We start from the raw sequence: 27,296 nt of genomic DNA, 5'->3' as shown, positions 1-27,296 counted from the left end.
GGAGATTTTTGACATCACAATCAATGTCATTCCAATGCCAGCTGGCTACTCTCTAGTTTGGGAGAACATTAAGAAGGTATAACAGGATACAAGAGGGACATAGTTTGAAATGAAATGAAACCGGGACACTCACCCAAACTTTCCCATCATATAGAGGTAAGGAAGTAGAAATTCTCCTCTTGAGTTAGAAATTGGAGCACTCTAGCCAACTGCGGTGTCATACAAGTTAGATGTATTGTTACAGTAAACAAAGTAGAGAAAATACTGAAAGTTACCAATAAGCTTGCGTCGGACATTAGTTTTTTAAAACTCTTCAAAGTGAATTTACCATTACTTTATTTTCCCCAGGAAGGTCTTTGGAAACCTGTGACCCTGGAGACCCCTTGGCAGCAGGGGCTGGGTGCAGCGGAACGAAAGGCGGACGACCTCGGTTGCTGGAGGGGACTTGGACCCATCTGTCCGTCTTCATTACCTTCCCCCAGGCCTGGGACCCAGATGTTGGCAAACTCAAGTTCTTCGGCTTCTTAGCGTCTTCTCTGGCCTAAGATAGTGGCTGACTGGGAAATCTCCGTGCCTCAGGTGAGGAGAAGGTGGCAGGAGTTCCAGGCTGCTGAGGATCCGACCCGGAGCCTCCCGGGGCCGTTCGGCCTCCTTTACCCCACGTCTAGAAACCCGCGCCCTCCTCCCACGCTCCGACTTCGCGCGCTAAGGCAGATTCCCAGCAGCTTCCTCTGGCCAGAGCAGAATTCGTTGGACTAAGGGGTTCTATTTACCTTTCTCTGGAAACTTTTTTACTTTCTATCTGTTCGATTTCCCGCTTCCAGATTGCATTTTTTTTCTCTCTTTAGAATGATATGTTCATATATTTCCTTGCAGGGGAAACTGTTGTAATAGTAACCTCACAAGCGTGTGAGGAATTAGTTTCCACAGGTATCACTAAACTTTTGTATTTCCACTATTAAACTAGTGAGTTCTCAAGCCGTTAAAATGAACCTTGTGCGTAGAGATGTTAAAAAGACTTACCTACAGGACAGCACAATCAGCTTCCTAGACTAAGCTTACTGACTGGCAGCATAATCTTAAAACACTTTAAGTCCTGGCCCTTAAAAGATTGCAGGAGGGCTCTTAGTTGTTGAATAGAAAACTGTAATATACACAAGGAATTCCCATTACAGTTTGCATTTGTATTTTTAGGGAGGTATTCCAGGAAACAACTTAAAGAAAAATAATCATTCTTATCTTTTACCATGTTGATCTAGCTAATTAGTTCATGGTAAAGAGTTTAGGCCTTGTACTTTGAACAGAATTGAACAAATACATGGAATTTGAGTACAATAAGGATTTAAATGCTGTGGCCAGGCATGGGGGCGCATGCCTTTAATACCAGTACTTGGGAGGCAGAGGTAGAAGGATCACTAGGAGTTCAAGGCCATCCTGAGAATACAGAGTGAATTCCAGGTCAGCTTGGGCTAGTGTGAGATCCTACCTAGGAAAAGAGAGAGAGAGAGAGGAATTAAATGCTGGTGATAACACTTTATTTTTATTTATTTGAAAGAGAGAGAGAGTGAGAGAGTGTCAGATCAAGGGAAGAGGGAGAGAAAGAATAAATGTGGGCACACCAGGGTCCTCTAGCCACTGCAGGTGAGCTTCAGATGAATGTACCACTTTGTGTATCTGGCTTTATGTGGTACTGGGGAATTGACCTGGGACATCAGGCTTTACAAGCAAGTGCCTTTAACTTCTGAGCCAATCTCTCCAGCCCATGATGACAGTTTTGAATCTTCTTTTTGATCTGTTCTTTCCTACATGGTTTTGATTCTAGGAATTGATGGTTACTTTTTCTTTTTTATTTTAAAATTTTCCTGATATTGCATGTTTTCTGTTGGCTACTCTATAGCATGTTATTTCCACAGGAGCTAAGGCTAAGTCATAGCATGCTGTTCCCATTAAACAACAAAAAAGGCTAAGTCATAAGGTATTACACATAGCATAGTGTACCATTACATTCAACGAGTTCATTAAATTATCTCATGCAATTATGTTTATAGCATTGAGAAATAAGATTTCAAGTTCTGAAGACAGACCTTTATAGTTACAGCTTTATGGCTGTAGAGCTGCATGTTTTATGGCAAACAGTTTACCTTCATTTTCTTCATCTATAAAATAGGGAAAAGATTGATTGAATTTTAATATGTAGTTTGCTTAAAGTAGTTAGTAGTTAGGGCTAAATAAAAAGTAGCTATTTTGAAAAGTTGTTGAGACACTAGAGAGTACTAGGTTTGCTTTCTGGAGAGCTTAAAATATGATGAGTAATTCAATAATTTGTCAATGCTTGATATGCAGAAATTTACTTTGGACTCTCATTTCTAGTCTTTATTGTCACCTTTTTTTTTCCTGATTCACATTTTGTCACATCATGTTATAGACTCTTTATTAAATTTATTGCATGAAGTGGCATCCTATTTATATTATATAAGTACATTTACATTTTTTCTGTTGTTGTTAGTGCATATGCTTGTTCATTTTCTGTAGTAAATGGAATGAAGATATATTTATATGGGATTTGTTCTATCAAGTACTTTGAAAATGTATGGATTTAATAGAGGCAGCAGGTGAAATTTTCTAACATGAGGACTGATAAAAACATTTATTCTTAGCCAGGTGTGACGGCCCTTACCTTTAATTTTAGCCCATGGAAGGCAGAATTAGGAAGATTCCATGTGTTTGAAGCCAGCCTGGGACTACATAGTGACTTCTAGGTCAGCCTGGGCCAGAGAAAGATCCTACCTCAAAAAAAGTTAAATATAAACAAAATAAAAGTTCTTCTATTAATATGTTTATAAAGGTACATTTTCCCTTCTGAATTTAAAAGACTACCAATTTCAGAAGGACATGGAAAAATATAAGGGATTTAAGTATGTCTTATCTACTTGTAAGATTTTAGGACTCAAGGGACAGACAAAATGGTCTGGGATGGTAGTTCAGAGGTAGAGCATGAACTTAAAATACATAGATTCTGGGTCAGTGTCTAGCACTTTCACCCCACCCAGAAAAAAAAAAAAAGGTGAGTATGAAATGCCAAAATGTAGCCAGGTGTTGGGGCACATAATTGCAGTATAAAGGAAGCTGAAGCAGGATATTAAGTTTGAGGTTATCCTAAACTATGTGGTGACGTTAAGGCCAGTCTTGGTTACTTAGCAAGAATTTGTCTCCATAATCAAGAACTGGAGATGTAACACAGTCATTGAGTGTGTGCCTAGCACATGTAAGCTACGTTTGATCCTTAGCAGTGCAGAAAAAAATGAATGCCTAAATGAACCCAGATGAGTTTTTGTAAAATTGGTACATACTCCACTGATGCAGGCTGTTTTGTCAGATAAAATTTAGGGCAGATTTTTCAAGATTTTCACAAACTGACCAGTATCTTTTATTTTTTTTGAATTCATTTATTTTTCAAGATACAGTCATACATAGCTAAATTGAAGTTGTTAATTTCACATTATAAGAAATGTAAGTAGGGCTGGAGAGATGGCTTAGCGGTTAAGCGCTTGCCTGTGAAGCCTAAGGACCCGGTTCGAGGCTCGGTTCCCCAGGTCCCACGTTAGCCAGATGCACAAGGGGGCGCACATGTCTGGAGTTCGTTTGCAGAGGCTGGAAGCCCTGGCGCGCCCATTCTCTCTCTCTCCCTCTATCTGTCTTTCGCTCTGTGTCTGTCGCTCTCAAATAAATAAATAAAAATGCTTTAATAAAAAAAAAAAAAAAAAGAAATGTAAGTAGAAGAAGTTGCAGTAAAAGACCATCTAGACCTAAACTAGAACATTTATTCCCCCTGGTTATTCAACTATCTTTTCAAGTAAATAATTTTATATCACAGAACCTATTAATTAGACTAATTAAATTGAAAAAATATGCATTTCAGAAAAACGTGTGTATTTATTTAATTATTTATTTTTCCTCCCTCCTTCATATTTATTTTTGGGGACAGGATCTTCCACTGTAACTCAGGCTGGTCTGGGATTCACTACGTAGTACAGAATCATGGTAGTCCTTCTGCCTTAGCATTCTTTCATACTGGAACTATAGATGCAGCCACTACGCTCAGTGAAAAATACCACTTAAATTACATCTGTCACTCTCCTTGGTTCCTTGTTTCATGTGATTAGGGTAGTCATTATTACCTATTCAGATGATAAGTCTTATGTTTCTCATGTATTAGATTTTTTCATAGTAATAAGCTTTCTTTGAGTAATTCAGAATTCTTTTAAAAATCCAGAGTTCATCATATTTTAACTCTCTTTTCTAGACTTGCTGACCTACAGAATGCTTCAATACCCATATTTTTGTAGAGTATATAAAAATTTTTTATCATGCTCTATGGGATCATGCATCCTTAATGTGGGTACCTGGCCAAAGGAAATGCCTGCTGCAGCAAGAAAATACACTGAACATGAAGCCCAGCGGCAAATGCCCCACCCTGGAGTGCAAGATTTGCATAAATCTGGAGGCAGAGTTTCTGAAGCCATGACTCAGTTACATGTTCCAGTCATGGTAGATGAAGTTGTTCATTGTTTGGCACCACAAAAAGGACAGGTGAGTTGACTTTGGCTTTAAAAAATACATATATATAAAATTTTTATTTATTTATTTCTTTGATAGAGAAAGAGGGAGGGATGGAGAAAGAGAGAAAGAATGGGCATGCTAGGGCTTCCAGCCACTGCAAACAAACTTCCCTTGTGTCAGATGCACAAGGGGGGGGGTGCACACATCTGGGGAATTGAACTGGGATCCTTTGGCTTTGCAGGCAAATGCCTTAACCACTAAGCCATCCCTCTAGCCCTTGACTTGGCTTTTTTTCATTAACTTTTTTTATTGAGATACAGTTCACCTATTATAATCACCATGTGGAAGCATCCAGTTCTGTGTGCTGTATATTTGTGTGTGCTGATGCAGGCAGCACTATTACCTAATTCTGAAACATGTTCATCCCTCTCTAGGAAACCTCATGTCTGTAGTCATTCAATTTCACTTACCTTTTCTCCAGCTACTAAAAGCCAATGGTCCGCTTTTCATCTTTCTGCATTTCCCTGCTCTACACATTTCATATAAGTGATTTTAAATGATATGTATATTTTTTGTTTACATTCTTTTACTTAGAATGGTTTCAGGATTTACCTGTCTTCAGGTATGTACTTTTCCTTGTCATTTTTATTGTGGAGTTGAGGATCAAACTTAGAGTCTTGCACATGCTGGATAAGTGCTCTGTCAGTGAGCTACACCTCCAGTCCTATTGGTCCTGTTTTCTTTACTTTTCTTTCTTTCTTTTTTTTTTTTTTTTGTTAATGGCTGAAACTTCCATGGTATGGATATACTACATTTTGCCTAGCAAGTTATTAGTTGATAGTTGATTTGTATCTATTTATTTGTGGGAGCAGAGAGAGAGAGAATGGGTGTGCTAGGCCAATAACCACTGCAATCGAATTTCAGACGCATGAGCCACCTTGCATATCTGGATTACGTGGGTACTAGGGAATCAAAATTGGGTCTGTAGGCTTTGCAGGCAAGCACCTTAACCACTAAGCCATCTCTAGCCCTGTTAGTTGATTTTGTTGTTTTATTCTCCATGGCTATTGTGTATGTGAGTTTTATGGAAACTTGTGTACAAGTTTTTATATGAACATAGTTTTATTTTTCTAAGATACATGACTGTGTATAGATTGTGATATGATTACCCTTTTGAGGATCTGTCAAATTATTTCTCAGTGTTCATTTATTTTGTCAAATCACAGTTAGTTTTCTTTCTCTTGCTTTCTTTTCTCTCTTTCTCTCCCTCCCTCCCTCTCATTTTTTGGGGAGTGATATTGAGGATTGAATTTCAGATTGTGTGTAGTCTAGGCAAATGATTTACCACTGAGCTAGCTCTATCCATATCTACAAATAATAATTTTAAAGAGCATTTATCAAGTCGATAAGATATGAAAACTCAAATGCAGCATAATTTTAAGCATTTTGTAATCTTTTCAGGATTGGAACAAAACATAAATGTGAATTCCTGTTCCTATTTTTAGTCTTAATTTTTCAGTACCTTTTATATTATTCAGGGATCTCCAAGTAAGCAAACCAAGAAGTGTGTGTGTGTGTGTGTGTGTCTGTGTGTGTGTGTGTCTGTGTGTGTGTGTGTGTGTCTGTCTGCCTGTCTGACTTTGAATGCTGAACATTCATACAGTGTGGTGCCAGCTCTAATGAGTGCTCCCTTGTCTTATCACAGTAGATGGCATCCTAGAGGTCATATATCACAGAGGGATTGATGATGTGGGGAGATAGAAAGCTAGAGCATGAAGAGAAGCTGGTTTTGTTTTTATAGCAAGTTTCTTGTAAGAACTTAATCAGTTCCTTCTGAAAGCAGCACCCTTAATGACCTTATTACTTCTTGCTGTGTCTGTCTCTTAAAGGTTAACTACTTCTCAACATTGCCAACTGGGGACTAGTCTTCCAGCATATGGACTCTTAGAGAATAAACTAGATGCTCTGTGTGTGTGTATGTGTGTTTTGAATCTGGTGTCTCCACAAGCACAAGTGTTCTGAATGCTTGGTCCTGAGTTGATGGCAATTTGGGAGGTGGAGCCTTATGGGAGGAGGTGTGTCACTGGGAGCAGAGCTTGAGGTTCATTAGCCCCAGTTTGTCGGTGCTAGTTGAATCACTCTCCTGTTCCTGTTTTCCACCTACTGTGACAGAAGTGATGCCCAGCTTTCCTCTAGAGATTATAAGTAAAAACAAAACAAAAACCCAACTTTTCTCCTATCCACTGCTGTTGGTGGGTGGCTTATCTCAGCATTGGAGAAGATAGCTATAACAGTGTGTATGTAGAGTCATCTCCCCCACTTATTTGCAGAGTACATATTTTCAGGCCACCTGTGATGTGTGTAAGTATGTATAGCATCATATAGGTTGTTATTAACTATCAGTTCTTACCATTGATCTTGACAACTTCAGCATCAAGTTTTTTTCTTTACTTAAGAAGTCAAGATTTTCTATCATTTACTTAAGTCATAAACCATACATGGTTTTATTTTACCACTTCATTTTGAATTTCCAGCATAACTCCTGTGCTTTGGGGCCATTGTTAAATGTAGCAAGAGTAACTTAAACACAAACAGTACAATATGGTGACAAGTGATCACATAACTATGATGACTGCTACACTGCACATATACTATGGGGCAGCATGATATTTTCCCTGTTATACTTAGAATGCTGCACAGTTTAAAACTTATGAATTATTAAGCTTTAGAATAAATCAAAGTTTATTAAGAATGACCCAAAATCATGGAAAGGAAACAGCAGGTAAGAGAGGATTGATTTGTGGGTGTATATGGAAAAGAAATGTGAAAGGGGAAAGTGTGTGTCAGAAAAAATAGAAAGAGATTAAACATTTGGGCTGGAGGGATGGCTTAGCAGTTAAGGCATTTGCCTGAAAAGCCAAGGACCCAGGATTGATTCCCCAGGACCCATGTTAGCCAGATGGATAATGGGATGCACACATCTGGAGTTCCTTTGCAGTGGCTGAAGGCCCTAGCACACCCGTTCTCTTAATCCCCCTTCTTTTCTGTCAAATAAATAAGAATTAAATTTTTTTTTTTCAAAAGATGTTAAAAATTTGGTGAATGTATTTGTGGAATGCTAACTCTAGGGTAGACCAATAGGCTAGAGACCTAGGGAAGTTGCAGCTCAAGCCCAAAGGCAGTATACTCCCCCAATTCCTTTTATGTTAGTGGAGGTCAGTCTTTGTTCTATTCAGGTTTTTCATTGATTACCATATTGTAGAGAGTAATTGCTGTAGTTAGAGTCTGCCAGTGTATTACTCTTACTCCAAACCATGTTCAGGGAAATGTTCTGAATAATGTTTGACCAAATTTGTGGACAGTTTTGGTCATGGTTCAACTAAGTTGACACAAGAAATTAACCATCATACCCATCTAACTGATGGTAAAATACTGGTAAGATTAAATAAGGTCTTTGTATGTTAAGTACATCAAAATTGTATAGTGAAGCCAAAATGTTAGACAATGTAACATCAAACATGGTAGAAACTGTCTGATAATTCAGTACAGTCACAAAAGGAAAATAAAAAGCTTTTATTATAGTAAAATTTTTCAAATACCTGTTTACAGCAAAATACTGAAAAAAATTATATATATATGTGTGTATGTGTGTGTGTGTATACACACATACACACATATATTTTAGGTAGGGTCTCACTGCAGCCCAGGCTGATCTGGAACTCACTCTGTAGTACCAGGCTGGTCTGGAATGCATAGTGAGCTTCTTATGTCTGCCTCCCAAATGCTGGTATTAAAGATGTGTACCTCCATGCCCGGCCTTTGATAATATTTTTAGTGTACTTACTTCCAAAATGCTATATTTCATTTTATTGTTAATATTTTATTACTTATTTATTTATTAGAGGGAGAGAGAAAGAGGCAGAGTGTGGGTGCACCAGGTCCTCTAGCTACTGCAAATGGACTCCAGTTGCACATGCCCCTTTGAGCATCTGCCTTACATGGGTAGTGGGGAATGGAACCTGGGTCCTCTGGCTTGGCCAGAAAGAGCCTTGGCTGCTAAGCCATATATCCAGCTCTGATCCGTCTTATTTTAAATGACATTATTTTTACCCAACTTACTTGCTTCATTTTAAAAGCTACACGTTGGGTTTTTCTTCAAAATATGGGAAAGCATATAACTTAATGATTAAGAGCAAGGATTTTGGAATTGAACTGCCTTTGTCAAACTCTGTCTAGGGCACACACACATAACACCTTTACGTGTGTGTGTGTGTGTGTGTGTGTGTTTTCTGAGAGTTTTCAAGTTGGATCAGGTAAACTAAATAGACTGGTGGTGGTTCTTCTATCAGTGACAAGAAGTGTGGTTTCCTTAAGCATAACAGTTCCATTCATTTTATCTCAGACAGTATATATCAAAAGGAATCCATACAGCATTTTAAATAAGTTCATGTGAGTGTAATCTTTAGAGGATTTTTCTCACATAATAGAAACTCTTAAATAAATAGGCGTAAGATGTAGATAAGAAAATTGGGTAAGACTTTTTGTTGAATACAACTTTAGCAAGTTAAATTCTCCTTATGTCCTTTAGAGATTGACAATGGAGACATAGCAGATAAAACCCATATCTAAGTGTCATTTCTACAAAAAGCATATTGAAATATAAATGATATATTGTATGCACACATACACACAAACATATAAGGAGAGGGAAAGTTGTGGCTTGAGATTAATTTCTAGTCTATCAAAACATTTAAGTGCATTTAAAAAAAAATTATTGGGGCCGGTATGCGGGGGGGTGGGGGGCGGGAGGGAGAGAAATAGAGAGAGAAAGCAATTGGGTGTGCCAGGGCTTCAAGCCACTGCAAACAACTCCAGATGCATGTGCTACCTTGTGCATCTGGCTTTTGTGGGTACTAGAGAATCAAACCTGGGAGCTTAGACTTTGCAGGGAAATGCTTTAATTGCTAAGGTGTCTCTACAGCCCTAAGTACATTTTTTTTTTTTTAATCAATGTATTGGACTCCTTTAGGAAAGCCACATATTTATTTTGTACTAACTCATATAGTAGAAAAAGAAACAATAGTCTTTTCATAAACCTGTATTTGTATCAATTTTTTTTTTCTAAAATCAAGTTGAATACATTTAGATGATTTTACAGTTTTACCTACACCATTGTTTTACTCTGTTCAGTTTCTGGGATACAATGTAATCTTTTATTTTGATATTTCCATTGCTGTGGTTTGAGTTTGATTTTCCAGAAACTTTTAGTAGAAAGTTTAATTTTATGAATGTTACTTCTGAAAACTCAGGTGAGGTACACTTAGAGAGAATGTTATTTTTACTTTTGCAGCTGTCTGGCAGGCAGCTTTATTCACTATTCCCTTAATCCTCAAGTAATAAAGGACTGGTGACAGTCCTTGGACAGGAAAGGTCTTCATTTCATCCAGAATTCATTATTTGTTCCTCTTCTTCTTGAGCCTGTTCCCTCAAATCATTTTACTTTGAAAACCGTGAGTCATACAATCATTGTATCATTCACCCACTTCATTACTATTTTTCACCTCACCTTCAATGGTAAGTTTACAGATGAAAATTTTGATCATAAGAGGAACTTTAAAGAACATCTAACTGTTGTTTTAAGTGATATCTTGGGCATTTTATATGGACTTCCTTTGTTAGTAGTAGTAGTATTTAAAAGGTGCTGACCTACACAATTGATTTTGGGAGTTTGTTTAGAAATACAGCTAATATATTTACTAGTTTGAATTTTTTTCTCCCTGTTTTGTTTTATTTATTTATTTATTTATTTATTTATTTATTTATTTATTTTTTATCAAATCCAGGGCCTGGTTATTGTTGGGTGAACACTACCACTCAGTTATATTGGCAACCACTGACTTGGTTTTTGTTTTATAGTCTGGGCAAATAGCTTTTTGCAAGAATGCATCAGTTATTTAAAAACATTTCACTTGCTTTGCAAGTAAGTGTCTTACTGTAGGCTTCAGTGATCACATTTTTATTCATACTTTCTGAAAATTAGAGACAATAAATATTATCCTTTGTAGCTTATGAGATTGTATCTGTTTTGAAAGCATTAGAGACTTGTAATTACCTTTGTAGCTGTAGTGTTAGTTTGGAATCTTGTGGCTGCTGCTAGATTGTTAAGTTATAATGGAAATGATAAATACCAGTAGCGTAGTATGGAAGTAGTGTGGAAGCAGATCCTAACTTACATGGTTACTGTGTGGAATAGGTGAGTTATGTATGAGAGTGCTAAGAATGCTATCGTCTAGATTTAGTGATCATTTGTTATTTTCCTTTAGAGAAGAAGGGGGAGCATAAAAAAAAAAAAGTAAATTCTGCCAGGCCTAGGGATGTACACCTTTAACCTGGGGGACAGAGGTAGGAGGATCATTGTGAATTTGAGGTCAGCCTGAGACTACATAGTGAATTCCAGGTGAGCCTTGGCTACAGTAAGGCCCTACTTTGTAAAACCATCCAATCAACCAACCAACTGACCGACCAAACAACCAACCAAAGAAACAAATAAATGACCATTGGCATTGTGTTAGATCTGTAGATTGCTTTTGCTAAAATGGTTATTTTTACAATATTAATTCTTTTAATCCATGAACACTGGACGTGTTTCCATCTTATAGTATCTTCTTTAATTTGTTTGTTGTTTTAAAGTTTTCAGTCCTTTGCTTATTTGAGTAGATTTATTCCAAGGTATTTTTTTTTTTTTTTACACACTTGTGAATGGACTTGCTTCTGTGATTCTTTCTTAGCGTATTTGTTATTGGCATATAAGAAGGCTACTAGTTTTTCTGTTAATTTTGTATCCTGCCACCATGGAGAATTTGAGTTCTAAGAGGGTTAGTTTCTTTTACTGAGTCTTATGACTTTTTTTATGTATAGAATCATATGATTTGCAAATAATGATATACTTTCATCTCTTCCTTTTCTAGTCTTATCCCTTTTATTTTCCTTCTCTTGTCTTACTGATCTACCTAAAGTTTCCAGTTCTATCCTGAATATGACTGGAAAAAGTAGATAACTTTAATTTTTTGGAGCATGCAGAGCATGATTGTAATCCTTTTTGTTTTCTTTTTTCTTTTAGGGTCTCGCTCTAGCCCAGGCTGACCTGGAATTCACTATGAGTCTCAGGGTGGCCTCGAACTCACAGCAATCCTCCTACCTCTGCCTCCCGAGTGCTGGGATTAAAGGTGTGCGCCACCATGCCCAGCTTGTTTTGCTTTTAGGAGGTAGGGTCTCACTCTAGCCTAGGCTGACCTGGAATTCACTATGTAGTCTCAAGGTGGTCTAAAACTCATGACAACCCACCTACTTCTGCCTCCCGAGTGCTGGAACTGAAGGCGTGCGCCATTATGCCCAGCTATAATCCTTCTTTTGAATTCCCTTACTTATATTTCATCTAACACAGTCTCACTGGGGATGATTACTGTTGGATTTATAATTTCATCTAACAGTCTCATTGGAGGTCATTACTGAGGGATTTATAGTTTGGATATAGCTATGTTATCTTGATTTTTTGGTGTTTGTTTTATTACTGTGTTGAGATCATTGCTTAGGTTTTCCATTTATCAGCTGTATTCTTAGATGTGTACATCGTAGGTTGTATCTTCAATGTAGGAAGTCAAGGTGCCATGTATGGCCTCAATATTAGTCCTAGAGAAACAGCAGAAGTTATCCAAGCTGATGTATATGCCTGCTGTGCCAGTGTCACAGTAGTAAATTAGCAGTAATGTTCCTTTTAACGTCTAGAAGTACTGGGCATAAACATGTAAGGCTGGTATGAAATATGCTAGGGTTTGGGTTACTTATAAGTAGATGGGCAGGTTCCTTAGGGTAGAGCAGGGTGAGGATTAGTATTAACTTTGCAAAGGATGGAGGTGGCACAAGTGTCTTATAGAAGGAAATTGAGATAATGTTTCCACAGATTTTAGAGGTGGTTGAGGCCATGGAAGGTTGCAGTTATGAAGAATAAAGAGGAAGTGCTAAGGAGGAGAGAATGTGGAAAAGAGTTTGGAAAAAGGGAAAGTGTAAGAGTTGTTGGTGGAAAGAGTAGTAGAGAGACCCCAATAGTAAGCTTGGTGGAGAAAATTACAGAACATACCTAAAATCTAACTGAGCAACATACAATCACAAACAAAACCAGCATGGAATATGTGTGCTTGAGTGGAGATTTTTTTTTAAAAAAAGAACACAAACATCCTAATTTAGGTGTGGCTCACACCCTTAATCTTATTACTGGGGAGGCTGAAGTAGGGAACTCACTGAGAACTCTAGGGTAGCCTGGGCTTCAATGAGCTGTATGTCAGCCAGGTGTAAGCCTGTATACCCAGATTTAGGGTATATATTTCTGTAGTGTAAACTAGCCCAATTATCTTTTGGGGTGATTTACTGTCTCACCTCTGTTGAGTTATGAAGCTGCTTTCTTATTTGGTGCAGTATGGGCTTGTCTGAATGGGTTAGGTAGGTTAGTTCTTTGGATCAACTGGTCTGGATACTGTGTGTGGGTGGGTTGCCTGGTATCCTTGCTGTCCTGCAGGTTCCAGGTGTGTTCCTTTTACTGGTATATGGGGTGGGAATGCTGTGGATAGACACCTGGGGGCGCATGGAGGTGGGGAGGCTGTGGAAAGTCATCTGGTCTGGAGCTTCATGGCTGGCCCCTGTTGTCTTCTCCTTCAGGTTCTTTTGCTTTTGCAGGGCCCATGTGAGGGTGAAGAATCCTTTCCCAGTTGTTTCCTAGCTCCTTTCTTGTTCAGGCCCAGCAAGATGAAGAGAAGCACATCTCATAGGCCAGCCACTGGAGCCATGACCTCAATGCTGATGGCCTGATTGTGGCATTTTTCTTCTTTCTTTGCAGGGATGTCACATGGCTAAAATAGTTTCTTACTTTTACTTTTTTGGAAGTGTGTATCATGTGTTATCTTGTTATCTTCATTTTCTTTGGTAATGTTTCTATTTGGCCATCTTATGTACTGCAAGTTACCTCAAAGCCTTTTCTCTATCTATTGAGATAACATGCAATTTTTTTTTCCTTGAGTTCATTTATGTGTTGCATTACATTTATCAGTTTGCTTGCATCTCTAGAATAAATTCATGTTGATCATGGTGATATGTTTTTAGATATGTTCTTGAATTTTTCTGCAAGTAATTTATTTTATTTTCCAGGTAAGGTCTCATTGTAGCTCAGGCTGAACTGAAACTCACTATGCAGTCTCAGGGTGACCTTGAACTCATGGCGATCCTTCTACCTCTGCCTCCTGAGTGCTGGAATTAAAGGCCACCACGCCTGGCTGCAAATATTTTATTGAGAATTTATGCTTCTATGTTCCTCAGAGAGATTGGTCTATGTGGTGGTTTGAATTTGGTAGCTCTCATAAACTCATGTTCTTGGAATGCTTGGTTCCCAGCCAATGACAATTTGGATCTGGAGCAGGATGTTGGGGGTGGGCTTATGGGTGTTATAGCTTCCTTTTGCTAGAATGAGGATCATTCTCTGCTGCTGTTTACCACCTGCAGTTGGCAAGGAGATGATGTTCAGCTTCTGCTCATGCTATCCTTTTATCTGCCATCATGGATCTCCTGTCCAGATCAAAATACTTTCCTCCTTTCAGCTGCTTTTGGTCAGGTGTTTAGTCCCAGCAATGCAAGGGTAACAGCAACAGTCTATAATGTTATTATTTAAAAGTATTTATTTATTTGCAAGCAGAGAGAGACAAAAGAGGGGAGGGGAAACAAGAAAGAGCAGGGTGAGAGATAGTGGGAGAGAGAGGGAAGAGAGAGAAGGGAGAAAGGCAGGAGAAAGAGGAGAAAGAGGGAGAGTGAGCGAGAGCATGCCAGGGCCCCCAGCCCCTGCAAATGAACTCCATATGCATGCACTACTTTGTGCATCTGCCTTTACATGGGTACTGGGGAACCAAACTTGAGTCATTAGCTTTGCAGGCAAGTGCATTAAGCCATCAATCTGTCCAGCCCTATGTTTTTTAAAAATACTTTTATTTATTTATTTGAGAGAAAGAGGAGGACAGCGGGAGAAAGAGAGAGAGAGAGACAGAGAGGGAGGGAGGGAGGGAGAGGGAGAGGGAAAGGGAGAATGGGCACACCAGGGCCTCTAGCCACTGCACACAAACTCCATGTACCCCCTTGTGCATCTGGATTACGTGGGTTCTAAAGAATCAAACTCGGATCCTTTGGCTTTGCCAGCAAAGGCCTTCACCACTAAGCCATCTCTCCAGCCCCCAACCCCCTGCCTTTTTGTGTACGTATCTATTTGATTATTGTATCCAGGTATTAGCAGGTTCATAAAAAGAGTTGGGCAACAACTCTCCCATTTTTTGTTTGTAGGATAGTTTGAGAATGGGTTGTCTTAATTCTTCTGTGAAGAAGTGAGAGAATCTGTTAATGAGTACATTTGGATGTGAATTTTTTAGTTAAGATGGTGTTTATTATTATTGTTTCCATTTTGTTATTTCTTAAAACTCTGCTTTGATTGTCTGATTCAACTTTGTTTACTTTTGGTAAGCCATATGCATCTAAACATACATTCATTTCTTCTTGATTTTTTTCAGTTTAGTATAATGTATTTTTTGAGGTATTTTCAGTCTTTTTTTTTTCAATTTGATGTCTTTATTTTCATCTCTAATTTCATGAAATTGGGTCCCCTCTCTCTTTGTTTTGTCAGGTTTGCCAAGAATTTATTGATCTTGTTTATCTTTTCAAAGAACCAGCTCTTTGTTTCATTGATTCTTTATATAGAGGGGTTTTTTGTTTGTTTGTTTTTTTTTTTTTTTGTTTGTGTGCATTTCATTATTTTCTATCCTAATCTAAATTATTTATATCCACTGGTTTGGGGCTTAGCTTTTTCTTTTTGTTCTGAAGGTTGTAAGCTACATAATTTAGTTGTTTGAGATGTGTATACTTGTTTTTGTTTATCTTTATTTATTTTTTTGTGAGTGACAGACAGAGAGAGAGAAAGAGGCAGATAGATAGAGAATGGGTATACCAGGTCCTCCAGCCATTGCAAATGAACTTCAGAGGCATGCGCCCTATTGTGCATCTGGCCTACATGGGACTTGGAGAATCTAGCCTTGAACTGGGGTCCTTAGGTTTCACAGGCAAACACTTAAATGCTAAGCTATCTTTCTAGCCCAAGATGTATATAATTTTGAAAACAATATAGGCACTTACTGCTAGAAACTTTACTCTTAGGACTCCTTTCATTGTATTTCTTAAGTTTTGATGTTGTTTCATTTTCATTTAATTCTAGCAATCATTTCTTAATTTCATTTGGATGTCTTCCATGACTCCTTCATCATTTAATAGTGTGATTAATTTCTATGCATTTATGTATATTTTCCTTTGGTGGTCCTTTAGCACAAATGCTGGCTTTGCCCAAGGACAGTCCTGTGAGAGATTTGGTCACTGTTACTGGTCCCTTCAGACATCAGGTTGGGAATGGTCAGCATGTCTGGTAGACATTAACACCTGCTCTGGGGATAGGGCTACATGGGACTATATTGCACTAATGACAAGTATAGAGTTTGCACTTAACCACAGCTTACTGCCCACATAAAATGCTGACCTGCTGATACTGAATACAGCTTCATTTTTCTTTCTATTTCCTTAAATTCTGTTCTCCTCTTGAGTTTTATATCAGCTGTAGTGCAGCCATCCAGAATAGCATTGCTGTGTGAGCCTGTGTTCTTTTCCTTGTAACCTATAGGTCATAGAACAGCCTGACTGTTTTTCATAAAGTGGATTTGTCCTTTTACCCTCTGCTAAGTGTTTCTGAAAAGTTAGTCACTTTCTTCTCCTTCTCCCTTCTTCCACTTTTCTCATCTCTTGTTTTTTACCTTTTCTTTTTTTCTTTTTTCTTTCTTTTTTTTTTTTTTTGAGACTAGGTCATGCTGCATGCCACCATGCCTGGCTTTTCTCCTTTGTGCTTTCTTTGGGCCTTGTCCACTTTAAAAATGACTGCATTGTGTAGTTATTATTTTTATTGCTGTTACTGCAAAAGCTCTTTTATATCAAGGACCTTTTCTTTTTCCTAGTGCCTTTAGGGTATCTGATAGGATGACAGTAAATCATTTAATTGTCATGCATATAAGATGATTCAACTTACTTGGATTTCTTATTTACACAACAGGTCTGAAGATAATGTTCTGTTTGGGTTCTTTGTTGTACAATAATTTAGGAAGAGTTCTATTTGTTACCATGATACTACATTAAAAAAGGTTTCAGAGTTTGTTCCCTTTGAACTGAGGGTGTGGTTCAGTTATGGAACAGCTGACATAGCAATTGTAAACCCACAGCAGCACATATACTCATTCACCTGACCTCAAATATAGTTCAGAATGGGTGACAATGAGAATTGAGACTAATAGAGCATTAGTTTAATAGAATAATGTACAAGAAAATTACCTTTTGAAACAAACACTGTTCTTTTCATATTGCTTGGTGGTTCTACAGAAGTAGAGTTTTTAAAATTTTAATCATTATAGAGAGCATATAAGTAATGCTATTTTTAAAAATTTTGTTAATTGCTTTTTTTTTTGGTTTTTTGAGGTAGGGTTGCACTCTAGCCCAGGCTGACCTGGAATTCACTATGTAGTCTCAGGGTGGCCTCGAACTCATGGCGATCCTCCTACCTCTGCCTCACAAGTGCTGGGATTAAAGGCGTGCGCCACCACGCCCGGCTTGTTAATTGCTTTTTAATTTGTTAATTTTACTTTCATTGTCTCTATATTTCTTGCATATTTATCCCATGACTGCATATAACTAATATCTTCACCATATATTTAAAACCTCATTACAGTTCTTTTTTCTTTTTTATTTAAGTTTTTAAAATTTTATTTATTTGAGAGTGACAGACAGAGAAAGAGGCAGAGAGAGGGAGAGAGAATGGGTGCGCCAGGACCTCCAGCCACTGCAAACTTCAGACACATGTGCCCCCTTGTGCATCTGGCTAATATGGGTCCTGGGGAATGGAGCCTTGAACTGGGGTCCTTAGGCTTCACAGGCAAATGCTTAACCGCTAAACCATCTCTTCAGCCCTCTTTTTTATTTTTTGTGTGCCTGTTTTTAAACTTTTTTTTTTTTTTTTGACTTAGGGTCTTACTCTAGCCCAGGTTGACTTGGAATTCACTATGTTCAGTCTGGCCTTGAACTCAAAGCAATTCACCTACCTCTGCCTCCTGAGTGCTTGGATTAAAGGCATGCACCACCATGTCTAGCTTTGTTTTTTAAACTTTTTTGATGAGTTTAATATGTACATAATGTATTTTGATCAAAATCTCCTCCCATCAATCTCTTGTCCTCTTTTCCTTCCCTCCCCCTAACCAGTTCCTCTTCTGTTTTTACTTTTTTTAAATTTATTTGCAAGTAAAGAAAGAGAGGGGGAGGGAGGAAGTAGGAGGAAGGAAAAGAGAAAGAGAGAAAGAGACAAAAAGAATGAGCATACTCACCACTGTCAATGAACTGATTTATTTGCCAATTTGTGCATCTGGCTTTATGTGAGTACTGGGAAATTGAACTTGGAATAACAGGCTTTGCAATCAAGTGCATTTAACCACTGAGCAATCTTCCTAGCCCCTTCTTTTATTTGTTTTTAATTTTTAATTTTTTACAATATATATTTTATTTGAGAGAGAAGGAGGATGGGCACACCAGGGCATCCAGCCACTGCAAACAAACTCCAGATGCATGCACCCCCTTGTGCTTCTGGCTTATGTGGATCCTGGAGAATTGAACCAGGATCCTTTGATTTTGCAGGCAAACGTCTTAACTTCTAAGCCATTTCTCTCTTAGGCTCCAGATATATTTACCAAAAATGGCAGGTACCTTTCAAAGGCCAGGCACTCTCTAGACATGCTTACAGTGTAAAATGCCTAACTGTGCATGGAGTATAAGAGTATGAATGGCAAAATTGAGGGTCAATATTATAACTGTTTTTCTATTTATTTGAAGCACAGTGAAAAAAAATCTGGTGCACTTGGAAATTCAGTAGCATAACGTACACTTCCATTAATTTGAGGAACATTATACGATTTAGAAAAAGGAAATAAAAAGAAAATGTTTCTGTTTTGAACACTGTATCACATAATTTTAACTGCCCAAATAGACCATTTACAAATATCAGGTCAATAAACTGCTAACGTCCATGAAAACATAGTTTTCTTACTAAAATGCAAGCATTTAAAAGTGGTATCTAAACAAGACAAAAAAAAAAAAAACTGGAATGAAAGCCTAAGTATAAAAGTATGGAATGTTTCACAAATTTGCATTTCAACATTGCACAGGTGCCATTGCTTACCTTCTCTGTATCATTCCAATTTTAGTATATGTGCTGCCAAAGTGAGCACTTTCTTTCTTTAAAAGAATTGTTTTATTCATTTATTTGCCAGCAAAGAAAGAGTGAGAGAGAATGAGAGAAAGAATAGAATGGGCATTCCAGGGCTTCTTACCCATTGCAAACTAACTCCAAATGCATGCAGCACTTTGTGTATCTGTCTTCACGTGGGCACTAGGCAATGGAACCCCAGCCAGAAGGCTTTTCAAGCAAGTGTCTTTAACCACTGAGCAATTTCCTTAGCATAGACCTTCTTTATATATAGTCTACCTCTAGAAGGACCACCCACTCTGGGGGTAAGTATTTCTCCCTCCATTAATCCTTCCTAGAAACACCCTCACAGACTCACCCAAGAGGTTTATCAGTTACTTACTTCTTGGTCTGATCAAGTTGACAATAGAATTTTACTAATGCTTTGGTTATATTCTAAAGAGTGAAATAGCTGGATTTCCCTTTTTCTTGCCAGCATTTGTTATTTTCTTAATGATGCCTATTCTGACTACAGGTTAGATATAATTTTTATGTAGTTTTGATTTGCATTTTCTTGTTGACTAAGGATATTGAACTTTTTTATACATTTATTTTTCTTTTGAAAACTATTCATCTTCCTTTTCACAATATTGATTGGATTAGGATATATTTGGTATTCAGTTTTTTGACTTCTTTATATATTCTAGATACTAATCTTTTTTCAGATCTATGGCCAGGGTAATTTTTTTCCTATTGTATAGGTTTGTGCATTTGGTAAGTTGCTTCCTTTCCTATGCAAAGTTTGTTAATTCTTGGTATTATTTCCTAAACCACACTGTTATTTTCAGAAAGTATTTGCTTATGTCTGTATCATGAAGTGGACTCCCAGTGTTCCTCCCTGTTTGAGACTTAGGTTTTATTCTTGTTCTTCCATTTTTTATGTTAAATTTCATACAAGGTGAGAGATAGGGATAGTTTACTTCTTCACATGTGGATATCAAGTTTCCCCAGCAGCATTTCTTGAAGAGACTTTCTTTTCTTCATTGCATGATTGTGGCATCTTTCCTTCCAATTATGTGACTATAGTTGTGTGGATTTGTTTTGGTGACTGTGTGTGTGTGTGTGTGTGTGTAGAGGAAAACATTGGGGTGTTTCCTCTCCTTTCAACTTAAAAAATGTTTTTATTTATTTGAGAGAGAGACAGAGAGAGAGAGTGAGTGAGTAAGTGTGTGTGTGTGTGTGTGTGTATGTGTGTGTGTGTGTGTATGTGTGTGTGTTTATATTGTGTATGAGCACTTCAGGACCTCTTGCTTTGGCAGATGAACTCCAGACGCATGCACCACATTGTGTGTCTGGGTGCTAGGGAATTGAAGCTGGGCTGGCAGGCTTTTCAGTCAATCACCTATAACCACTGAGCAATCTTCTCAGCCCTCCTTTGAACTTCTTGAGATAGTTTCTCCCTTGACAGTACTTCTTGAAAGCTTGAGATTTTGTGCCTCTACCTGCCATTGCATTATGGATGTAGGAATTACAGTTTTGTGTTCCACTTTGCATATGGCTTTATTTGGGTTCTGGGGGTCAACTCATACTCACAGGCTTGAATGCATAGTCCTTTAACTGATAAACCATCTCCCCAGCCATATTTAATGAATTTTTGTTTTAAAATGAAATTTAAGCCAGCAACTCAAATAGCTATTTATTTTATTTTTATTTATTTGAGATGAAAGAGGGAGAGAGTGCTAGAGAGCAAGCAAAAGAAAGAGAAAGAGTGTAAGTGAGTATAAATACCAGGGCCCTCTGCCACTGTAAATAAATTCCAGGCACATGTACCATTTTGTACATCTTGCTTTACAATGGTACTAGGGAATCAGACCTGGGCCATCAGGGTTTGTGGGGTGATTTGATTCAGGTGTCCCCTATAAACATAGGTATTCTGAATGCTAGTCTCCCCAGCTGATGGCAATTGGAAATAAAGGCTCCTGGAGGTGGTGTATTGTTGGGGGTGGGCTTATGGGTATTATAGCCAGTTTCCCCTTGCCAGTCTTTGGCACACTCTCCTATTGCTGTTGCCTACTTGATGTTGATGAAGGGGTGAGGGGCTCATGCCATCATTTTCTCTGCAATTGTGGAGCTTCCCTTCAAGTCTGTAAGCCAAAGTAAACCTCTTTTTTCCCACAACCTGCTCTTGGTCGCATGATTTCTGCCAGCAATGTAAACCTTTCTCCAACAGTAATAGTTGGTACCAGAAGTGGGGTTGCTCCTAGATACATGACTGTGTGGATTTGGCCTTTTGGAGCTGATTTTCAAGAGGAATATGGAGAGATTTGAAACCTTGGCCTAAGAGATGCCTTGCAGTTTTGTAAGTACATCTTGATGGACTATTCAGGTCCGAGCTGAAAGATCTGAATGCAGTAAGATATGGACTGTGTGGTTTAGTTTATGAGGGTGAGAGAGCTTTGCATGGACTGGGCTACAAGCAGTTTGTGTGAAAGGCTTGCTGTTATGCCCATGTCCTGAGAAGTTGTGCAGGGTTGTATTGCATAGAAATGGACTGGTGTGTGCAGAGGGATATGGCACAGAATGAAATCTTTGGTCTGAAGCTTCTTCCTATTTAGCTGCGATTAACTGAGAGGTTATAACCTTTGAGATTGGGCCAGCTGACCTGCACTGGGACAACATGAAGAATGTAGACTCTCTTAAAGGACCTAAGTACTCAAGGAGTGTCTTGTTCTTCAAATTCTGTTTTATTCCCCCATAGATTAACAAACTGTCACCTTATCTGGTATTGTGGAGTATAAGAAATGCAGGGAAGAGAGGGTCATTGAGTTTTCTACACAGACTTATGTTTTTGAAACAGCCATGGGCAGTGTGAAGGAGGTTTGTTGGATGCCTACATGGAGACATTATAGTTTAGTTAAAAGACCTTGGATTTTTGGGATGTTTAAACATCATTAGGATTGATAAAAACTATGGAGACTCTTAAAGTCATACTGCATACACTGTATTTTATATCAGCTTATTGGGGCCAGGGGCAGAATGTGGTGGTTTGATTTGGGTGCCCTCATAAACTTAGGTCTCCTCATGTGGGCCATTGACATTAGGGGCTTTGTGTTTATGGGAGCAGTTAATTTGCCAATCTTTGTACCTTCTCCTGTTTGCTATGAGCACACAATTGATGTAAAAATAAAACTTATTAAAATTCTCTGATCCAAAAAAAAAGCAGATATTTACACAGTTCATATGAATGATACTCTTCCTTATATAAGTCATGCATAGCTATACTGAAGTTTAAGTTCATTTAAGAGCTATTTTTTGTTGCAGTAGAGATTCCCCCCCCCCCAAAAAAAAGAGAAAAGTCCATTCTATATGAGGAGTCCATGGAAAGGGAGAACAAGGAAGTGAGGTTTTTCTGTACACAAACACATTCATATGCGTCATCCTGAAGACTGGTTACTGTCTATTTAGGTCAGCACTAGACCCTGATCAATAGTCTAATCATAGCTCTTGCAAGAGGCTATGTCCAGTGGTTCTTTTCCCACTGTTCTCATCCCCATATTGTTTTGGGAAGAGTGGTAGGCAGTGTGCCTTGACCTATTGAGTTTTCATAACATTTTCTTTTACTTTCTTCCATTGCTTTCTCATATAACAAAACTACTGAGCTGTACATAGCATACTTACAATGTTATTTTATAATGAACCAAATTGCAAAGCTTTATGGTGACTCATCTTATAATGTTTTGTAGATCCTCTTTGTCTTTTTCCTTTTGTGATTGAGTGTTAGTGACCGTCCCCTTTGGGTGAAACAAATGCCATGGATTGAGTGAGTTTATTTTTCTTGATGAATGTAATTTCAGAATGTATTTCTGTATATCTTTTGGTAGCTATTTGTTTTTTATTTTATTTTGTGTTGGCTTTTTACTTGTATGACCTTCATTACTTGGGATGTTATTATGGCACATTATATACTAATTAAGCAAGCATTTTGTCTGTGTTTTCTTTATTTTGCTCTGTGTCATACACACTATTTTTATATATTTATAATTTCAAGGCAAAATAATTATGTTGTACATTTTTTTCTGGAAAGCAAAAGGAATAAACTGAATATTGGGTATAGTCATATAAATGGAGGATTTTCCACTTGAAACTAACATATGCATTGAAAAGTATTATTAATAATAACAACATTGCACTGTATACAATTTTACTGTTATAAAGCACATTCATATATTATTGTCTGTACTTTTCATTAGCCCTACTCTCAGTAGTATTTTGTGAAAAGCATAATATCAATTTTGGAAAGGAAAGCAAATACCACCAGCATTCCTGTTCTGGTGTAACCGTGTGGTAATACATGATGGTGGCACTTGAGTGCTTCTGTCTAATAATCTGATTATATAGTACACTCTTTTCCTGTAATGTAAGTGTTAGTTGTTGGGTTCTAATTGTCAGCCTATAGCATCTTCCTGGCCTGTACTGGGCCCCTTAATCACTTAGTAGAGCGAATTTGACCTAATATCTGTAGAGAAGAGATCATGAGCCTCCTGAGCAGTTGACAGTATGCCTGTGCTCTGCCCCATGAAACATAACCATACTCTTCTTGTCTTCAGGACCTTCACAGAGCAAGCTTGAACTACCTCACTGGTCAGATCCCTAGGTGCTTCAGAGTTTTGCCCTGCTCTCTATTGCTGGGAAACCTTTTATTTGTAATGACAGAATTGGATGAATAATTGCTTAAGGAAAGATATGCTCAAAGAAGGAAAGCTGACTGCTGACATCAAGGCCAGAGGCTGAGATAGAATGATAGAAAGGGTAGTGTTAAGAGGGAAACTAACTTTAAATGGATGATTTCAGAGAAGAGAGTGCTAATACAGATAAACAGACTGTAAATTTCTGTGGTCCCTGTTTTCCTTGCTTCTCTTGGACCTAACTAACATCATGCTATGGCTTTGATTTTATTATTACCTTATAGAAGAAATAATGAAATAATTAAAACTTAGGCTCTGGCCTTACCCCCTTTTAAATAATATGAATATTTTATTTTTTCATTGTTATTATTTGAAACTAGTATTCTTTTTGTTTGTTTGTTTGTTTTTGTTTTCTGAGGTAGGGTCTCACTGTAGCCCAGGCTGACCTGGAATTCACTATGGAGTCTCAGGGTGGCCTTGAACTCATGGCAACCCTCCTACCTCTGCCTCCCGAGTGCTGGGATTAAAGGCGTGCGCCACCACGCCCGGCTGAAACTAGTATTCTTATTTGAAAAACTTGATTTTTCTCTAATTTAAAATTATCAAATTTAGTGTACAAGTGGTAGAGCACATATCTAGCTACCATAAAACCTAGGGCTTAATCATCAGTACCCAAAATAAATAAGATATGCAAAATGATAGACTGCTTTTTGCATGAACATGAACCAACTTCTCACTAGGAAATTTATTTTTAGCTATTTATTTTTTTGTATGTACATATGTCTGTTCACATATATGTATGAGAGTAATAGAGTATTTTAGGATGATTTCAAACTTTCTATGTAGCTGAGGATGACCTGGAACTCTTGATCCTCCTCCTTGCATTTCCTGAGTGCTGGGTTTACAGATACATGATACTTGGTTTATGCAGGGCTAGGGATTGAACCCAGGGCCATCTGCATACTACACAATACTCTGCCAGTTGAGTCACCTCCCTCACTTACTCACTAGGGAATTTATAATTTACATGTGGACTGAGATGTTTAAGAAGGGAGAATGGGAATAATAATGAAAGAGAAATGTTTTCTTTTTAAATTTTTAATTTTTTGTTTATATTTTTTAAAGCAAGCATAGTTCTCTTTCCTTATTTTATTTTTATTTATTTATTGGAGAGAGGGAAAGAGGCAGAGAGAGAGAGAGAGAGAGAATGGATGCACCAGGGCTTCCATCTACTGCAAACAAACTCCAGAAGCAGGTGCCACCTTGCGCATCTGGCTTATGTGGATCCCGAGAAATCAGGCTGAGGTCCTTTGGCCTTGCAGGCAAGTGCCTTAACTGCTAAACCATCCTCCCAGCACAATTTTTTGTTTATTTAAGAGAGGAGAGAGAGAAAATGAATATGGGCATGCCAGGATTTCCTGCTACTGCAAATTCCAGATGCATGTGCCACTCTGTGCATCTGGCTTTATATAGGCATTGGGGAATTGGACCCAGGCTGTCAGGATTTGCAAGCAAGTTCCTTTAACCATGGAGCCTTCTCTCAAGCCCTGCTTTATGTTTTCTTATATTTTACTTTTATCTCAGTAATGTCATGTTAGTAGCAGAAACAATTTAATTTTTTCTAAAATGATACTTTATTCTGGGGAACCATTAGTTTAAAAACATGCTAGGGTTTAATATATCCCCCAAAAGTTTATGTATTGAACAACTTAATCTCTAAATTCATGTTATGGTGCTCAGAAGTAGGGTTTTAGGGAGGTAATTGGAATGAGATTAAATCAACTCTGATAGTGGATTCACGAGAAGAGGAAGAGAGACCCAAGGTAGCATGCTTGCTGTGTCTTGCCATGGCCTTTGAACAGTTCAAATAAATGATAACAGTTATTTATCCAGTATTTTCAGTAATTGGAGGTTTTTAATAATGTTTATGATAAATTTTTTCATTGGTATTGATAGCATTTCATCCAAGCACCAGAACACCTATGGCTTGTAAAATGTATATATTACTGTATGTCATCTAGAAACATATCTGTAAAGTGTCCTTTACTTATGTGAAAGAAGCTTTACCTTGCTATGTTTTAGTACCATGAATATTATCAAATAGATAATATTCTTTTTAAAGCTTCATTACCTTAAGTTAATATTGAGCCAATATTTATTAAATTAGATCATCACTTTTCTCAGTTTGGCCTGGGTTCTGTGTGTATTAAGTGACAAGGTATTAAGTGTATTAAGTGGGTTGTGAGCATGTTTTCTTAATTATATTTTCTCTTACCTCTGTGACAAATTCTATTTCTTGTACCTGGTAAGGAAAGAGGGAAGGATCTACTTGCATTTGAGTTTCCATTGAATGCTGTGGGAGTTTTTTTAATGGTCTTTTTAACAAAGGCAGAAACCTTGTTTCTACATTTCTATATTTATATTATTGTATAAATTGGACTAAGAAATCTATTGAATAGAAAGATAATTAACCCATTTAATCCCAAGACAAATTCATGTTTGCATTAATTACTGCTTTGCTTTACCCTGCAAAATTCATGTGTTGACACTTTAGTTGTTAGTGTGGTGATGTAGAGATATTTATATCATAGTGGGGGATTCCTAGGTTATTTAGGCCCCTAGCCATAAAGGGGATTGAGGCAGATTTTTGTAGTACCTTGTAGAGCAAGCTTGATCTATCACTCCTGTCATCTAACTTTCAAAGCTCAAATCATCATACACTGTGGACTTTAGACTCCAAATCTATACCTCTTTTCTCTAAAGTTTACACCTTTGAGACACTTTGTTATAATAATATGCACAAATTTCAAACAAAATATTCCTCCCTCATATCCCTTAAGAACATTTAATTTAACTAATAATACTTTATTCATTTAGCTTAAATCCACATACTGTTAAAAATGAAAAGTACAGCTTAAGAAGAGGCACTTGGGAAGTACAACTTTTGGAAATATTACTTGCTCACAACAGGTATGTCTTTATTATTACTCATTCAGGAGAGTTGGGAATATTGACCATCAACTCACGTTTTTTAGTTTTGTTTTGTTTTGTTTTTTCGAGGTAGGGTCTCACTGTAGCTCAGGCTGACCTGGAATTCACTATGTAGTCTCAGGGTGGCCTCGAACTCATTGTTGTCCTCCATCTACTCAAGTTTTTAGTTTGTAAATTGAATTCATACTGTTGTTGTTTGAGGAGAACATAAAAACATGAAATTGATTATGCTCTAACACTTAACCTTTTGGTACATCTGGCTTATATGAGTTCTGGGGAATAGAACCTAGATCCTTTGGCTTTGCAGGCAAATGTATTAAATGCTAAGCTATTTCTCCAGTCCACTTAAACTTTTTGATGACTAATTCCTTTGTGAATTGCACGACTTGGATCATCTTCTATATGCTGCACTTTTACCTGGCAGATCAGTAGACTAGAGGTCAGTGTAGTCTCACTGAACATGTGAAATTGTTTAAATTTCCCCTCATTTATATTGCAGTATTTTTATATTTATTTTAACTAGTGTATGGGAAGAAAAATACACCCATAATTGATGGGTATGTGTGTGTTTTAATAACATAAAGATTTGAACTTCAGGGAAATTTTCAAGTAATACCAAATTATTTTTTTATTTTATGTAAGAGAACTTTGCAAACTTCAGTTCATTTTACAAGTTATTGAGTTTTCTTCTGTATTCACCACTTGTTGCTGAT

General features: G+C 37.6%; 2 protein-coding genes and 1 non-coding gene across 7 annotated transcripts in view; 1 reads left to right on the top strand and 2 right to left on the bottom strand.

Annotated features, from left to right (window-relative positions):
* Kif18a (kinesin family member 18A) overlaps nt 1–239 on the bottom strand; it is a 73,928-nt gene extending 73,689 nt beyond the window's left edge. Inside the window, exon 1 of the mRNA XM_045156887.1 lies at nt 134–239. The gene's annotated coding sequence lies outside the window, so the exon portion shown is untranslated. The remainder of the gene's footprint in view (nt 1–133) is intronic.
* The window catches only part of Mettl15 (methyltransferase like 15), a 231,953-nt gene that overhangs the window by 1,788 nt on the left and 202,869 nt on the right, over nt 1–27,296 (top strand). For 3 of the 5 annotated variants that reach the window (XM_045156889.1, XM_045156891.1, XM_004660845.2), the window contains exons 2-3: nt 349–579; nt 4,304–4,590. In XM_045156889.1, the coding sequence (XP_045012824.1) occupies nt 4,321–4,590 (270 nt within the window). In that variant the 5' untranslated portion in view covers nt 349–579; nt 4,304–4,320. Of the gene's footprint in view, nt 1–137; nt 157–348; nt 580–4,303; nt 4,591–27,296 lie in introns of those variants that run through there. The other 2 variants (XM_045156890.1, XM_045156888.1) reach the window with 2 other exon arrangements.
* Nucleotides 18,843–18,950, bottom strand: LOC123463123. The gene has a single exon (XR_006638733.1). It is a non-coding gene; the product is annotated as a U6 spliceosomal RNA (small nuclear RNA).

This window comes from Jaculus jaculus, chromosome 8 (genome assembly GCF_020740685.1).
Source record: "Jaculus jaculus isolate mJacJac1 chromosome 8, mJacJac1.mat.Y.cur, whole genome shotgun sequence".
Lineage (NCBI taxonomy): Eukaryota > Metazoa > Chordata > Mammalia > Rodentia > Dipodidae > Jaculus > Jaculus jaculus.
This window is presented reverse-complemented; position numbering and strand designations above follow the sequence as displayed.